We start from the raw sequence: 17,052 nt of genomic DNA on the forward strand, positions 1-17,052 counted from the left end.
TTTAGGACAATAAATATGAAATATCCCTGGACCCTTTTGCCCTGTAAGGGAGCCTGGAGTGCCAAGTTCACACGCAGCTGTCTGTAGTTGGCCAGGTGAAGCTGCTTCTGCTCCTCACTCCATGATCTGCCAGACTAAGGTGGTCTTGTTCCATCCTTGCGCTGGCTCTTTTCTCTGTCTCTTGTCTTTGACTGGATTTAGGTTGGAAATACTCCAGGAAGGACACGTCTCTTTGCTCTGTGTTACTCACAGATTGTCTATAGTTTATTACCAGTCATTTCCAAGTGCAACCCTACTAAAGTCAGTAAGAACTGTAATTAGCACATCCAAATTATTAATTCATGCATAATCCATTCCAGATCCATCCCTGATGCCCTTGCAAATGATGGATGACTGGAAGGCCAAAAATTCCCTCAACCACCTGCCGTGTTCTGGAATTGCCCTCCTGCTCCCAAGCAACCTCAGGACACGTTAAGAGTGCAAGAAATTTCCTGTGATTTAAATTGTTACCTTCGTGCATTTTTCTTTAAAACCTTCCAGCTCTCCAGTGCTGAAATAAAGAATATCTAGAGCACAAGGTGAGTTTAACGAAGGTCTGACCTGATTAACTGAACAAGACCTGCTCCCATCATCCCTCCTTCTGCTCAGAGCACGGAGAATCATCTCTCTTTTGCGGTGTGAACCCGAGTGTAGCTCCTGTCAGTTTTGATGAAAGTTACTCCATGGGTAACTGATCAAATCCCAAGCCCAGGTGGATCCCTGGACAAGGCACAATTTTATTTAATCTTTTCTTCTCAAGATTCTTCCCCACTCTAATTATTTCTCAGTTTCTGCTATCAGGAGCAGGCAGTAGAAAATTATCTTCTTAGTTAAATATAAATCTTCAACTAAATGGCATAAAAGGGAAAAAGATCTCTGTTCCCTTTTTGGAGAAATAAAAGAAGTTGATCTGGTAGGATTAATTTGCATAAGTCAGCAATTCAGTTGTGAGTTACTTTGTGAAGAGCTTAATTCTTTCTTCCTTGCCATTTTTCTTATTTTATTTTGTTCTGCACATTTTATATTATTTTATTTTATTTTATTTTATTTATGATTTTGTTTCTATTTTATTTGATGTGTTTGAGACCAGATTTGTGTTAAAGCTGGAAAAATCATCAATGCAGTGAGCAGAAGGTTATCAGCATTAGCACACAGGTGATGGGATCTCAAGGCAGCTTGCTGGCCTGAATTCAGTGTCTGGTTCAGTCCAGGAGTTCTGCCTTGCTGGGATCCATCCTTACAATTTAAGGCCAATGCATGATATCAACTTCGGGATCCCAGTCAGGATCGAAGAATTCCTCCCCAATATCTAATCTAAATCTACTCGTTTTCAGTTCAAAGCCATTCCCTGTGTCCAGTCCTTCCATCCCTCGTCCTAAGTCCCTCTCCAGCTCTCCTGGAGCCCCTTTAGGCCCTGCAAGGGTCTCTGGGGCCCCCTGGAGCCTTCTCTTCTCCAGGTGAACACCCCCAGTTCTCCCAGCCTGGCTCCAGAGCAGAGGGGCTCCAGCCCTTGGAACAGCTCCGTGACCTCCTCTGGAGTTGCTCCAACAGCTCCACATCCTTCCAATTTTGGGGACCCTGCAGCTGGATGCATCTCTCCAGGTGGGGTCTCAGATGAGGAGAGTAGAGGGACAGAATCACCTCCCTCAACCTGCTGGTCACGTTTCTTTTGATGCAACCCAGGACACAGCTGGTTTTCTGGGTATGTTTTGGCCTCATGCCCAACCTCTCATCCAGCAGCAACCCTCAAATCCTTCTCAGGATTTAGGGGGGCTGGGTGCTGTATTCTACATCTCTGCCCCACCTGAGCCTTCAGGTATCTGTGCTAAATTCCTGCTAAAAATGCCACTCAGGATCCCCTCCTGGCGTCCGTCGGGGAGGAGATGCGTACCCCAGCCGATTAAGATGTACCACCAGAAGTACTTCCTCTCTGAGAAGAAAGAGATGACCAGCAGGGTGTGAAGGTACAACCCCTCCACCAGCAGCCAGAAGAAGTTGGCCATGACACAGTACTGGAAGAAAACCATCATGGCCTTGCAGCCTACCTGGAAGAGAAGAAATGAACAGTGGTGAAGCGCAGGAAAGACCAAATTACCAGGAAACCTTGCTCTGGGTGTATCTTTGGGATTGCTTTGTGCAGCACCTGAACTCCTTATGGAATCAACTCTATGGTGAAAAGCCAAGTCTAAAAAAAAGTTGCTCCCCTTTAGGAAAAGAAGGACTGGGATACGTATTTTTAAAATAAAGGATAGGCAGGAGAAGCAGGGTAAGCACACAAAAGCATGCACAGCTTTTATTGCACTGGAAGGGCAGAGATTTGAAAAGGGAAGGTGAATTGTTTACCTTCAGGGAATGAGTAATTAAACACAGTGACTTGCTGTGTGGAGATTTCACTGCAGCACAGGTAATGGCAACAGTTCCCTTAGCAAAGAAATAAATAAAAAATGGAAATTTCTGACACTTTGCACCCAGTGTGTCATTGCACATCCTTGAGATGTTGACTCAGAAACTGCCCTGTTGCCTTCAGGGAGTTTGCCTGGCTGATTCCCTGCACGTTCTGGGGCAAGTGTTTGCTCTCACTCCCTGGTTAGTGGCCCTTCCCTGGCGTCCTGCACATGTAGAATGCTGAATTTAGAGCCATAATTTGCACCAGTGACAAGACCCCATTTCCCTCCATGCTCAAAAAAAACAGTTGCTATGAAACACTGGTTAAAAGAAGAAGTGTGGAAAGTGTTTTTTCAATGCCACATGTTTTGGGAGTGTCTTTCCCCACCCTCAGCCCTCCCCTAAACCCATCAGTGTGTGACACTGGGGATGCTCACGGACTCCTGACAAACAACTTCCATGCACCTCAGCTCCCTCCTGTGAGGCAGAGCATAAACACGGACTTGCTGAGGGGTGGTGATGGGGGAAAGTGGAGGCAGAGCAGGCAGTGAACTCCTTCCAACTCAGAATATTCTGTGTCTGACTTCAGGGACCGCTGGGGAGGGAAGGTGGCACAGGGCTGAGCTGGCAAAGGCTGGGGATGCAGCAGCCTCATCCCGATGGCATCATCACACCTTTGGTCTCTCCCTGATTTTGTGTGCACATGGCTCTGTGACATTGCCACCGCTCCTTCCTTTCCCCCAAAGCCTGAGTGCCTGCTTGGTGTGTCTGCAGCCAGCTGGGATCTGTGTGTGTGTCCTCAGCCCTACTGGGGCTACTGAATTCTTTTATGGTTCCACTCTTGGCCCTAATTCAGCAGCTCCCAGGTGAGACACGAGGTTTAAGGGGGAAGATTTGATGCATTTCAACCACCTGCCTGTAAAACAAGGATTTCCTTGGAGATTGTACATCAGGGGATCCCTTCTGGGTGGCTGCACTGAACTTAGGGCAGAGACAGGAGGCTGGAGCACAGCACAAGGGACTGCAAGGCTTCACAGGACAAGGGAAGGCTGCTCACAAACAGGGCACGTGGTTTCTGCCCAGCAGAGACTCTCAGGAAGGGCCTTCCAGCCCGACTTTGCAGACTATTGCTGTACAGAGAGAAAGCTGTGCTGAACCCAGGCTGTGGCAGCAGAAACTGCAGATGCAAATCCATCCCTTCTTCTCCCAGTGCTGGCAAACATTGCTTTTGTGGCAGCCTCTGGCCCTAATTCCTCCCTTAAGGTGGTGGTGGCTTGTCACAAAGCTGAGGTGGATCAGGTTAGCAGTTGGATCCGATCATTTCTGAGGTCTTTCCAACATTAATGATTCTATGGTTTTATTACTCCATGCACATGGGCAGCAGCTGGGATTTGGCAACTTCTTCTCTGAGGGACCTGTAACAGATCAATTCTTTTCTCCCTGCTGAGGGATATTTGCTTATTTGAGCAGTTCCCCACCCCTGGAATTTTCGGTTTTACCTGGAGAAAGGACATTTCTGTGCACCATTTTGAGCATATGGCAGTAACATCTTGCTGCCAGGGATCTCCTGTGGCACGGGGATGTTCTGCACTGGAACAGAGTTGGATGCACTGTCCTGTCCTTAAAATTAAATAATGGCATTTTCCCACTGCCTGGGCTTGCTGCTATTGCCTAAGTGGGTAAGTTTAAAGCAGATATTTCTATGAGAGGTGCAGTTTGATTGCTGAGGATTCCACTGAATCCTCTTCAAAGACCAACTCAGCGGCACATTTGGAAAACAGCCCTTCCTGCCTTTTGGGATACCTTATTCCGTGCAGGACTTGGTAATGGGTCTCCACCTTCCTGATTGATTAAATTCAGCCTCAGAGTGGCTGTTACAATGCTGGGGAACAAAATCCTCATGTATGTAAGATATCTTATCCTTTAGATGACAGACACGGGGCAGAGATGAGCCATTGCATCTCTAGAATTTATTTTTTTCATAAAGAGCAGACCTCACAGTGTGTCACTGTTGAAAGACTAACACAGGCTATTTTTAGGACAGACATTTTAACCAGGAGAAGCTGAATTACATCACTGCTTTTTCTACTCTCTCTTCTTCCACAGGCTCATTTACAGCTTATTTCCCTGTCTTTCCTCAGTGGTCTTGCCCTGCTCATGTCCACCTGAGATGTGGCATGAGATGGTTTTTCCCTTGGCTTTGTGGATGGCACATCTACCCGAGGGGCTCCTCTCTTTGGAGCTGCATCAGACATTGGCCTTTTGCTTTTCCCACAAGGATCCCCTCTCTTTCCACATGTGCTTCCAATGGCTGAACACTGGGAAGGACTCTGCCTCCAGCCAACGAGGCATTGAACTCTTGACCCCTCTTGACAAACTCTTTGACCCAAGACATTTGTGCTTCTCTTTGAATTCCTCGTAGTCAATAAGAAAATTTAATCTTGATTATTGGAGAAGTTTGCTTGAGGATGGGGCATTCCTTAGACCTGCTCGAGGGCTTTCAAGAGAAAGAGGCAAAGAGAAGGGACACAAGGGTGGGAACAAGAAGACTGAGAAACAACCCTGCCAGGCTTTCTCCTTGTGCCCAGTAGCAGTTTGTACTTTCAAGTAATGTTAGCCCTGAGAAAAACACCTTCCTCTTCATTTTTTAGGTGGATCAGCTGGTTACTACATCAATTTTTTAACCCACCTAGAAAAACACAGTTCAGATGCTGGAGGCAGTAATTAGCTCAGACCTGAACTGCACTAAATATAATTTATCATTCTCTTCCGTGGCAAGAACTCTGCTCATTCATAACTCCTAAAGTTTGGCAGTCTGGACCAGCTGATGAATTTCTTGAGCTCAGTATGAGCGGCTTAGTTGGACAGGAATTGGTCTGAGTTTTTGAGGTTTACACACACCCAACCATGATTTATTCCTGTGAATGGAATAAAACTTTACAAAAAAAGTCAGTCAGCTCCACAGAAATGCCAATACAAGTCTCCCTTGCCTTCTTTAGTAGGGATATGGTGTGTTACAGGTTTAGGACTTGGGTTCAGGAAGGATTTAGACAAAAGAAGTACAAAGGGGCCCTTGAGTGATTGATATCCCACCTGTCACAGCTGGACTGGGAATACTGGAGTCACAACAATCCCTACCACAAGACTTGGCCTATCCCTCCCCCTGTATAGAATCATGGAATAGTTTGAGCTGGAAGGGACCTTTTAAAGGTCCTACCCCTGTATGACCTGTCCTGTGCATGGACATAACCCCTGTGCAGACCCCGTGTTCCTCCCTCGTACCCATGAGTTCTGCAGCTTCCTGTGGGGTGGAAGGTTTGGGGCAGGGCACCAAGACATACTTAAGTCAGCTTAAAGATATATTTAAGACATCCCATGCAATCCTGGGCAGTGATGCAGCTCCTGGCGTTATTTATGAAGTTGGGACAGTGCCTCCAGCAAAAACGTGGGCTCAGATTTACCTCAATCAACCAGTCAGGAAACCTGGAGACCTCAAAATCCCCTTTAAGGTGGTGCTGTTACCTGGGCTACCACCAGCACTGCAGGAGGAAGAGATTTACACTGAGATTCCTGCAGAAGACTGATGGAAACTCATTTTCCCAGTGACAGATTTATCTGGCACTTTTGTTTTATGTTGCCCAGAAGACACGAGCTGTGGGAAGGGCTGCTGGCTGACTCGTGCTGCATTTGCCCACAGCAATAGCTGATCTTCTCCCAGGCCTGGTCAAAGAGGCTTCCTTGATCTTATTTAAAAGCTTTTCGTAGCTCCCACTCAGGACCTGGAGAATGGGATAGCACGGGGCAGGCATCGCCTACTGTGGAGATGCTGAAATTAAGGACTTCCAGCACAGGGACTGCCCCAACCCTACATCTCCATAACTATAGTTCCACTTTAGACACTCATAATCATAATTAAATTCAGGAATCCATCAGTTTTGAGCTGTTCCCACCTCAGCCCTTCTGTTGAGACATCCACTCTAACCAAAGTATAATGAAATCTGTAATGATGATCCAATAACCTAATAATTTCTCTGCTTGTAAGGTTACACAACATAATTAACTCCCCATCTCGCTATCATGGCACTGGAATTCAGGTAAGTGTCAAATTCCCAATAATTTTGTAATCTAACTGCTCTGGCCATGGCTAACCAAGGCCCGTTAATTTCTGTGCATGTGGCATGGAGATGTCAGGATGGACTCGGTTTCTAAACAGGTGTTTTCAGTTTTCACCAGGTGTTTCTCTCTGCTTTTAACTTTTATTTCACAGAATCACAGAATCATTTGGTTTGGAAAAGACTTTTATTGTCATTGAGTCCAACTGTAAATCCAGCACTGTCAAGGCCACCACTAAACCACATCCCCAAGTGCCACATCTGCATCTCTTTTAAATCCCTCCAGGGATGGGGACTCCACCATCTCTCTGGGCAGCCTGTTCCAATGCTTGAGAACCCTTTTGGAGAAGAGCTTTTTTCCTTATATCCAATCTAAACCTCTTCTGGTGCAACTTGAGGCCGTTCCCTCTCCTCCTGTCCCTGTTCCCTGCGAGCAGAGCCCGACCCCCCCGGCTGCCCCCTCCTGTCAGGGACTTGTGCAGAGCCACAAGGTCCCCCCTGAGCCTCCTTTGCTCCAGCCTGAGCCCCTTTCCCAGCTCCCTCAGCCGCTCCTGGGGCTCCAGCCCCTTCCTCAGCTCCGTTCCCTTCCCTGGACACACTCCAGCCCCTCAATGTCCTTCTTGTCCTCTCAAGTAGGGATTTTTATTGTCCTGAGCAAACTTTCACCCTACACAAGCCGAGGACAAAGCCCCTGCTGACTTCAAGTTTCATGCTGGAGGCTGAATTTGTAGTAATTTGCCATGATAGCAAAGGAAATTGTTGGCAGAAATAGAAGAGTTCCCTAGTGGGTGACTCTGTTCCTCCCAAAATGAGCTCTTGGGTCAAACCAATTTGCTGAGCCAGGAAAAAAAGAAAGGAGAAAAGACAGTAGGAAGGGAAAGAATAAAAAAATAATTTAAAAAAGGGAAAAAAAAGAAAAAAGAAGGAAAAAAAAGAAGAAAAAGAAGAAAAGACAGAGACGGAAAAGGGAAAAAAAGAAAAAAAAAAGAAAAAGGAAAAAGAAAAAGAAAGGGAAAAAGAGAAAGAGAAAGAGAAAGAGAAGGAGAAAAAGAAAGAGAAAGAGAAAAAAGAAAAAGAAATAAAAGGAAAAAGAAAAGAAAAAGTGCTACCTTAGGCTTAGCACACTCAACCTTTTCTGTAACAACAGCAAAAAAGCAAATTAAAAACAAACAAGCCCGACTGCCTGGCAAAAAGCCATGGCTTTCCTTTCTTCTCTCAGTTTAATTGCAGTTGCACAGATTCAAACAGGTGGGCAATAAAAAAGCCCCACAAAGTTTATGTGCTATCATGAAAATGAATTGTCTTCAAATACTCAAACGAGACAACTCCTCCTAAATCACTTGGGTGCCTTTGACTCCTTTCCTCCCTCCCTCCCTATTGTGGAGTGTGAGAAGCAGGAAATTTCAAACAATAAATTGCTGCACTAGTGGGTGGCTCTGCTGGTTTTCCTGGAAGATGCACAGAAATTTAGGATGTTAAGGACTTAACAATATCTATGAATATTCAAGAAATTCTTAAAAGGCCATCCTGACAGAAGCGAAGTGGCTCATGATGGAAGCACGTAGACTTCAGTTTGAAAGTCTCTGTTAAAGCAACTTCTCATCTATCAGGACTTATGACAAATAAAACCTTCATGGGGATAATAATTTTATGTCTTGATGATGGACCCTTCAGAGGCTTCAGCTCTAAGAATATACTTTTAAAAGTACAGACAGATCAGTTTAACTGGATTTATGGCCATTGTCTGTCTCAGGCACAGGGAGAAGAGGTCCCAAACCCACATTTTCCCTGTTAACTTCCTGCTCTGCACCAATAGCACCCCAGAAACATTATGCAAGTGCACTCTTAAGCCTTGGCAGTGGCAAATTAATTCAATTTATCTTAACCTGCTTTCCTCCAGGTCCCAATCCATTACATTTTCATGCACCCCTCATTGCCCCAAGAGCATGCCCTGGAATACTTGCTCCATGCTAGCTGTCACTGGGCAGTTTATGAAGCCACTATAACCTGGATTTGTGTCTGGGCTCGTGGATTTGTTACCACTTCATAAAACAGAAATGCCATTCCCAGATGGATGAGCTGGGCTGTGCAGCCTGACCCAGGTACACACACTGTGCCTCAGCCAGGTAAGGCTTTCCTGCTGCCATCAATACTGTGGAACAATGGACACATCAGGAAGAAGCTTTTGGATCAATTTCTATCTCTTTCCTGTGCCTCTTCCACCTGCAACAAGGCTGGGCCATTAACAAACCTGGATGGAATATTATTTCCCTGGTTAGAGAATTATTTCTGCAGAAACAGCTCAATCCATATGAAATCCAAAGTCCCAAGAGATAAACCTGGCTTTTCTCTGTGCTTTCACCTCCTCAGTGCCAGCTGAAAGCCAGCTGAAAATGACAAGGCACTTATTGAAACAGAATCCCAGAATGGTTTGGGTTGGAAAGGACCTTAGAGCTCACCCAGTTCCACCCCCTGCCATGGGCAGGGACACCTTCCACTATCCCAGGTGGCTCCAAGCCCCATCCAACCTGGTCTTGGACACTTCCAGGGATGAGGTGAGGATTTGCAAGGAGGTTATATGAGACAGCCTCTATTTCATGTGCAAAGCACGGCAGGGGCAGATCCTGCACTGATTAAAATAAATGGAGTTGCAGCAGTGAATTTTGTATGAAAATAAATGGAGCTGCACCATTAAATTCTGCATTAAAATAAATGGAGCTGCACCAATTTACACCAACAAAAAATGTGGTGCACATAACTGCACTTCATGCCTTGCCCACTTCCCATGCAGGCTTCCTCAAATCCAGCACTGTCCTGTTGGATTCAGGAAGAAACTCTTAGGTCTGCTTTCCCTCACACGAGAAGCAACTTTAAGCCCCATGACTGTGATCCTCAAGGCTATTTAAGAATTTCTCTTTGCTGGTTTTAACAGGGGTTATGTACATGTCAGTCTTTGAAGGACTCAGCCTTTCTATTTTGTCTCTTAGGAATTCTTGTTTGACTTTTGGGACCCATCCTGGGAGTATTTCTGAGATGCTGATTAGCTCTGGCTGGTCTAACCTGCGTGTCGGATGACTCAGAGTTGAGTTTAGACTTAAAAATAGAATTATCTTGGTAAATGGGTTAAACTGTGCCTATTTTGTGCTCATCAATCACAGGATAATGGCACTTCTGAGCACATCTTCAGTGATAAGCCAAGCCAACCACAAGGCAGAAACTAAAAAGAGAAGGTGATTGGAGTTTTAATAAAGCCCATCCTCACACTTTTCCCATTTTCCCTCTTTTTTGGCAACTGCTGTGTGTTAAGGTGCCAGCCCATGATGGTGGCACTGCTGTGTCCAGGATTCTAGAGTCGCTCAAGTAAAGAAAATTCCTGCTCCAGAGCTCTGCCAGAGTCTGACTTTCTGCCTTCATTCCTGGGTTATTTCCAGGATGCCTCCATTCCTTCCCCCTGCTTTCTTCCTGTTCTTTTGTGTGATTTACAGGAGCTTTCTCTAGGGCTTGTTTTGTGGTTTTTTTCCCTTTTTTTTTCCTTTGCTTTTTTCCCTTTCCTTCTGTTTTTCTGTAAACTTTAGATTGTAGCAGTGATCATCAGATATCACCCAAGGAAACAACTGACTCCCTAATATTTGTTTTGCTTTAGCACAAGTGCATAAAAAGGCTTCTACTCTTTCATTTCTCCATCATCCTGTGTATCGTGGTGCTCCCACACGGATCTGAGCAGCCTCACTGCTGGAAATGAAAATGTATCTGTCATTAACTTCCATAAATAAAGTTTTTTAGGGGGCTGTCGCCTGTTATCAGTTTGTCCTGAGGGAATTAATGTGAAAAAAACCATGATTTTCCACTCTGAAAATATGATATATGTGTGTAAATTCTCAACTGCTGAACTCCCACTCTCCTTTGCAAAGAATAAATTTTTGTTGGAATTTTTTGTCTTACTGGAATAATACAAAAGGAAAAAGATAAATGTGATCTCCCTTGGCTGAATCTTCAGCAAGGGCAAATTTGAAGAGCTCAGAAAAAAAGCCAGCCTGAATTTAATCTGTAGAACCTGATCTTTGTTTACAGCAAACTGTTGTCTTTGTCTTCAGCGAGGCTGGAAATGTAAGTGGTTCATCATTATTATGCCATCCAGATATGGCAGTAATGAAACTATATCAAAACCTATCCATAAACCCACAAAAAAATTAATTGAAATGACAACTGAAGTGTTCAGTTCAATCCTTCTACCACATTTGTTGTTTTGACTGTTGTTTTTTACAGGGTGTTCCCCAGGGAGAGAAGGAAAGGGGAAGAAAAATTGTGGGAATGCCAAGAGGGAAGGGCACTAAATCTATGGAAACCAGTGTGAAAAACTAAAACTCCTACGGAGGCCTCTTGAGTCTGGAAGTGAAAAAAAACCAAAAACAAACCAGGAAAAATGAAGGCAAATCCAGGCTGGAAAATGGTGCGATTTTTCACACACCACGAACAATTTGCAGAGGTAACAAAGGCACGTGCAGTGAGTTTTCTGTCAGAAGTGATCGATTACTGAGGCAGAACACAACCTGAATGAGTCAAACCCAATAGATATTGAAGGAGTCTGAGTGGGTGGTTCCACAGAGCCCTCTGAGCCTGATCATCTCGACACCCAAGTGCTTAAAGCCCCGACTGACAAACACACTCGAGCAGGTGCCTGTTTTTAATCAATATAAGCCAATAGGATGATTCAGTTACACATAATTACAATAAAAAAGCTACATAAATACTTTATGAGAGAGAGGGAGAAAGTGGATTTGGTCTACTCATGGTACCTTGAGCAATAGGCTGCATCTGTGCGTGGCCATCCCACCCTCTGCTGTTCGTATCCCTCTAGAAAATTCAAGGTCCCTGCGGTGTTTTGTTTCTTTACTGGAAAATCCCACAAAAAATCCACTTTTGGAAGAGGTCAGTCTAAGGATTGTCCATGAGCCAAGTGACCCACATTGTGCCCAGAAACCAGTCTGATAGATTTGGACACCTGGGAAGAGGAGAGGGAGTGAGGGACATTTGCAAAGCCACCGGTGCTGAGTTTCCTTGGTGTGGGACAAGGGGCCTTGTGCAGGTCCTGGGTTTAAAGATCATTTAAACCTGGTGCATTTAGCCATAAAAACAAGCCCTGCTTGTCAGCTCGGGGTTTCTGCCCAATGAAAACAGGCTGATTTTTTCCCCCAAGCAACAAGACTTTTCTTTTCCCCCAGGAATGAGTTTATCCATAAAGTAGGACCAAGGAACTCAAGGAGGCTACGGATGTCACACATCACTCTGCAAACATCCCCAGTGCTGGCTCACACCATGACTCAGTGATGCTCATCACATATATTTTAGCTGCACTGGCCCTGAAATGCTTACAGCCACATTCTCAGGCACTGTGGCCCATAGAAATAATCAATAAATTAATTTTTCTGGGTGTTTGTTCAAGTTGAACTCAATGGCAATCCAAAACTATAAAATGCTGCAGAGTTAACACCACACCTGAAGTGTCCCAAACTAGGTAAAATGAAGTAAAAATGCAGTAAAGCGTATTAAAAAGTGGTTTTGTATTTTTTTTTTTTAATTACATATACATCTTCATGTCTTGGAGTTCCTACTTGATTGAAGCATTGACACATTTGTTGGTGGAGAGCTTAACATATTTTTGTGTGGCTGGAGCACAAAACATAACTTAAAGTCTTCTTACTGCAGCAGGTAATATCAAATTGGGGAGTTTGGTGCCTTCATCAGAAATGCTGGGAGAGGTTTCTATTCATTTGGATTTTATAGCCCTAAATGTGTTCTGGAAGGGGGGTGTCTTTATCCTTTCATTCCCTAAAGGAACTAAGTGTGGTATTTTTTCTTCTAATGAAACACTTTTATTGCTTTGGGTTTGCCCTGATCTAAACCAGCCCAGCAGTGAGAGCATTGAACAAATTGTTTGTTCAAATCTCTCCTCAGACCGAATGAGCTCAAGGCCACATCCAGCCATTGCACACAGAACCCTCAGTGAATTGTGTATAAAATCCTCAGTATATGAATTAGTACCAGGTCTCCCAAGTCAAGCTTTATCCTGCAAGTTCAAAGCACAATCTTAACTTAAGTCAAGCTCACCCAACCCAATCAATGCCACAGGAACACAACGGATTTTACAACAATTTCTCCTAATAGATGAATGTTAGGAGAGGCATTTCTCTCATTATTTATAGACTGTGACCTGAAAGGTTGTCCAAAATGCTGGCTCAAAACTGGTGCAGATTTTGCAAAGGGTATGCTCAGTGTAATGTGCTGGAGACAGATTTGTTCCACATAATTTTATAGCCATTATGTATCATCCAGCCATTCACTCTCAGCTGGCAATTAACTCAAAAATCTTCTGACGGGGAGAAACTGTTTTAAATGTTTTAGCCATGTAGCGTGATGGCTTCTGGGAGCTGTGGCTTCTGCAGGAAAACTCCTGTATTTACACCCAGAAGTGTTTCTGGATGGATGAGAAGCAAACACTTCTCACTCAGCTCTCTGCAACTGTGCCTCAGTCCTGACCCACTGCAAACTCCCACAGGGATGAGAGGCTGGTTCAAACTCCCACAGGGATGAGAGGCCTGTCCTGTCTTGGCTCATCTGCCAGCTGGCATTGACAATTATCGCTGGCAATTTTTCATTCCAGTTTCCATGGCTTTCTACCCATTCATGGACCTTCACAAGAAAATCCCATTCCAAGAATACCGATCCTGGTAAATCAGGGAGAGGAAGAAGCACACAGGGACATTCCAAAGGGAACGGATCATGCTGCACACAGTTCTTGGGAAAAGCTGAGAGTAGGCTGCTCTGTGTTTCAACTGGGAAATGCTCAAGCAGAAAGGTCCTTTTAACAGCAGGGACAGAACTCAGGATACAAGAAAGCCAGCAAGCAAGGAAGAAATTGGGTGGATGGAAAAGGGAATATTTTTTCTGGTGCTGTATGACATAAAAAACAGGTCCAGAGGGATCTGCTGGAGTGCTGTGCCCAGTCCCCTGCTATTATCAACAAGCAGCTCATCTGATGTTCTGAATTTACTATGGAGGGTTCCTGTTTTTCTTTTTTTTTTTCCTGGATAACTTCGGATCACATCTCTTCATTTTGGTGATTTCAATTTCCTGCCTAAATTTATTAATGACTGGTGTCCTCTTACGTCAATGTGGCCTTTAGATAAACAGCCCTTCTCCCTCCTTAATGTTTGCTCCAGCTGATAACACTGAGTTTGAAAGGGAAAAAAATAACCCAACTCCTTTATTCCCTTTATTTATCATCCCAGTAGGGAAATCTCACAGTTGCAGACAGTGAGCGTGGGATACTGATTCAGATGAAAAATGGATGATGATGTCTGCACATGGCTTTGCTGCCTGAACTCCTGCAGGGATCTGGTCACTGGAGCCCAGAGAGTCACCCACATGCAGGTGCCTTCTCCCAAAGGATTGAACAGCCCTCCAGACTCCAGGGAACAGATTAATCAGAGCCCCACTGACTACGGACACACTTTACACACATAACTCTTGGGGGTATTCACCCCGTAGATAATGAAAATTAGTTATGTGAATTTGGGTCTGACTCCCGTCCTCACTGAAGGAAAAGGTTTTATTGAATCCCTAAACACAAGTCTCCTTTGACCAGGATATCCAAGAAACTAGCACATGGCTGGGAGATGGACACGGGACTGAGAGGAACCCCAAAATCATGTAGAATTGTGAGTTTCACCTGATAAAACCCTTAAGGTTTAAAAAGACCTGTATGACCATCAAGTCCAACCCCAGAAGGGACCAGATATAAAATATAACTATAACTATAAATATAAATATACACATTTTGGACTCTGATAATCAAATTATTCCTTCTCCATATAAATCAAATGGCAGCAATCATGGATTTTTTTTTCCTTCCAAACTAGAAAAGGATTTGAAATCCTCCCAAAGTACTGTCTCACACGCACTTGCAAGATAATTTTTGGTGCATTGCTTAAGAGGTGCCACAAAGTGAGGTGGAAATTTCAGTGTGCAAGGCTACTTACTGAACTCACAAAGCAGTGCTCGGACTCCCCACTTTCAAACAGGATGACATCCTTTATGAAGACTGCGATGGCTCTCATGATGAAGGACATGAAGAGATGCATGTGAATGTAATTTCGAGTACAGTGTAGTTTTCTGTTGGGAAGAAATGAAACACTTCTGAATAGAAAATCTTCTCAAAAACATTTTTATATTTACGCGTTTCTTCTGCCACGATATAGGGTCACAATTAAACATTAGAACTCCTGAGACAGGCTCTGGTCTGGTGAACATCGCCACAAATCCACTTAAGCCTCTTTAAATCCACATAACGTGGCAATCCACATATCTGCAGCAGTGCTGCTGCTTTTTCAATCCTCAGAAAAACAGGGCAAAATACAGAATGACAGAAAACAAGTCCATCCTGCTGCTCTCCACTGGAAAAGAAATGTTTTTGACTGAGCAGACTGTGCTCGTGATAAAGGGCTGTTTTCTACAGAATGTTTCTGCTGCAATAATTCTTTTCAAAGTGAAACGTCTCTTCAAGGAGGCAAAAAATTTCTTAGCACCTGTTGCCAGAATTAACACATATTACAGGATTTCTGGAGCAATATGAACTATATTTTCACTTAAAAATTACTGGTTGTTAATGATACTGAGAACTACACCAGGGTTTTTCTATCCCTTGCCCGCTCATATTTTAAAGACGAGTTCTCATCAAGTAGGAGATTTTTTTTCCAAGTGAAACTTTACATCAGCTAAAGTGAAAGGCTTAATAGTCTGGAAATGGGTACTTTGTACAGACACCAGAACCACGCCAGACCTCACTCAGCAACGTAATAAAATTACCACCTCTTAACGAGCCAGTGTGCACTGGCAGAGGTTGCGCTCCTAACCTCCGATGATGGCAAGATAATGGGGCTGAGCCGAGTCCTCTGTGCTTGCAGGCAAAGGCAAGTCAAGTTAAGCTGTTTCCCATGAAGGAAGAGCAGGATCCTCAAGGGTTTCACCAGCTTGGCTGGCACCTTGTACCTTGTGGACGTCACTTGCATGTGTGTCTGATTGATTCCTCCCTTGTGAGAGGAGTGGAGAGAGCACGTGGGAGGAGAAGTGCAAAGTTCCTGAAGGGTGAGGCCAGTCTTGGTGTGAGAGTTACCCTAGAAAATGTGCTCTGTCCCTACACAAGGAGATGGAACCACATCCAAAGGACTTTTCCATCTCACAGAGGTCTGTTTTTTGCTGTTCTCCCTTTACATATATGAATTTATAATATGAGATTGCACATATGCAGACTTCTTCATGGGAGGCACCCAAATTTAGATGCCTGAATCTATTACAAACAATAGAGAGCAAAAATTAATCCATGTGCTGCAATCTGGGATTCTAATGCCATTTGATGAGCTGTAGAGCATCTGCCCACCCATCCATGAGGGCCTAGGTCTCCTGAAGGCTCTGCATCATATCTGCCACCCTTGTGCTCATCTCAAGGACACCAGCAAGTCTCAAATGGCTCTGGGTGTCTCTGTCTTGCCATAGAGCAGCAGCAGGAAGTGTTTTTGGAAAAGACTTTGGGAGGAAACAGGTTGCCCAGAGAAACTGTGGATGTCCCGTCCCTGGAAGTGTCCAAATCCAGGTTGGATGGGTTTTGGAGCAACCTGGGATAGCGGAAGGTGTCCCTGCCCATGGCAAGGGGTGGAACTGGGTGGACTTTAAGGTCCCTTCCAAACCAAACCATTCTGGGATTTTGTGATCCTGGATATTTTTGGATGCAATTTTGGGTACCATTTTGAATGCCTACTTTAAGTAGAAGTTCCATGGCATCCATACACACCATTCTGACTAGGACTGTCTGGACTGTAACAGGTTTATGGGGTAAATGGCCTTTAACAGAGATCCATCATGCAACAATCTACCTTTAGTGAGATGAATCCACCTAAATAATTGCATTTGGGTTACAATTCTCACACAAAGGCCACAAATCACACACCAAAGCACAGTGACACTGAAAGATGGAGGAACTTCCCTATCCAACGCAGATTGACAGAAATCTTGGGCATCTTTCTGTAACACTCATGGCCTGTACAGGCTGTAAGTTACCAGCCTTTGAGTCATCCCTGTGCCTTTTTCTGCTTGTGGTCTTACCTGAAGAGACACAGAATGATCATGGCAGCCGTGAGGGCAATGAGGGATAAGGTGTGTCCGATGGTGTAGCCGGTCTTGACTGTTCCGTAGAACGCCGTTTGCTGGTGTGAAAGAAAGAAAACAGGGCTTTCAAAGAGGTCTAAAGTGCACTCCTAAACACAGCATTACTGACTGCTGGGACAAGGAAATCATCCTTCTCTGTTCTCTTAAAACACCTCCAACTCCTTCACCCTTTAAAATCCCATCCAGTAGCGCACGTGACTCAGACACCGCCGGTGTGAGTGAGGAGGACGCGTCTGGATGCAGCAGAGCTTGGACCACTCCAGACCCAGGTTAGAGCTACTCGGGGGAAAGAGGC

The 17,052-nt window shown here is 44.5% G+C and overlaps 1 protein-coding gene across 1 annotated transcript in view; it reads right to left on the reverse strand.

The window, feature by feature from the left end:
* The window catches only part of VIPR1 (vasoactive intestinal peptide receptor 1), a 64,613-nt gene that overhangs the window by 19,403 nt on the left and 28,158 nt on the right, over nucleotides 1-17,052 (reverse strand). Inside the window, exons 4-6 of the mRNA XM_017746794.1 lie at nucleotides 16,695-16,795; nucleotides 14,576-14,708; nucleotides 1,931-2,084 (exon numbers count right to left, since the gene is read on the reverse strand). Coding sequence (XP_017602283.1) covers nucleotides 1,931-2,084; nucleotides 14,576-14,708; nucleotides 16,695-16,795 — 388 coding nt within the window. The remainder of the gene's footprint in view (nucleotides 1-1,930; nucleotides 2,085-14,575; nucleotides 14,709-16,694; nucleotides 16,796-17,052) is intronic.

This window comes from Corvus brachyrhynchos, unplaced genomic scaffold (genome assembly GCF_000691975.1).
Source record: "Corvus brachyrhynchos isolate BGI_N302 unplaced genomic scaffold, ASM69197v1 scaffold18, whole genome shotgun sequence".
Taxonomy (NCBI): Eukaryota; Metazoa; Chordata; class Aves; order Passeriformes; family Corvidae; genus Corvus; species Corvus brachyrhynchos.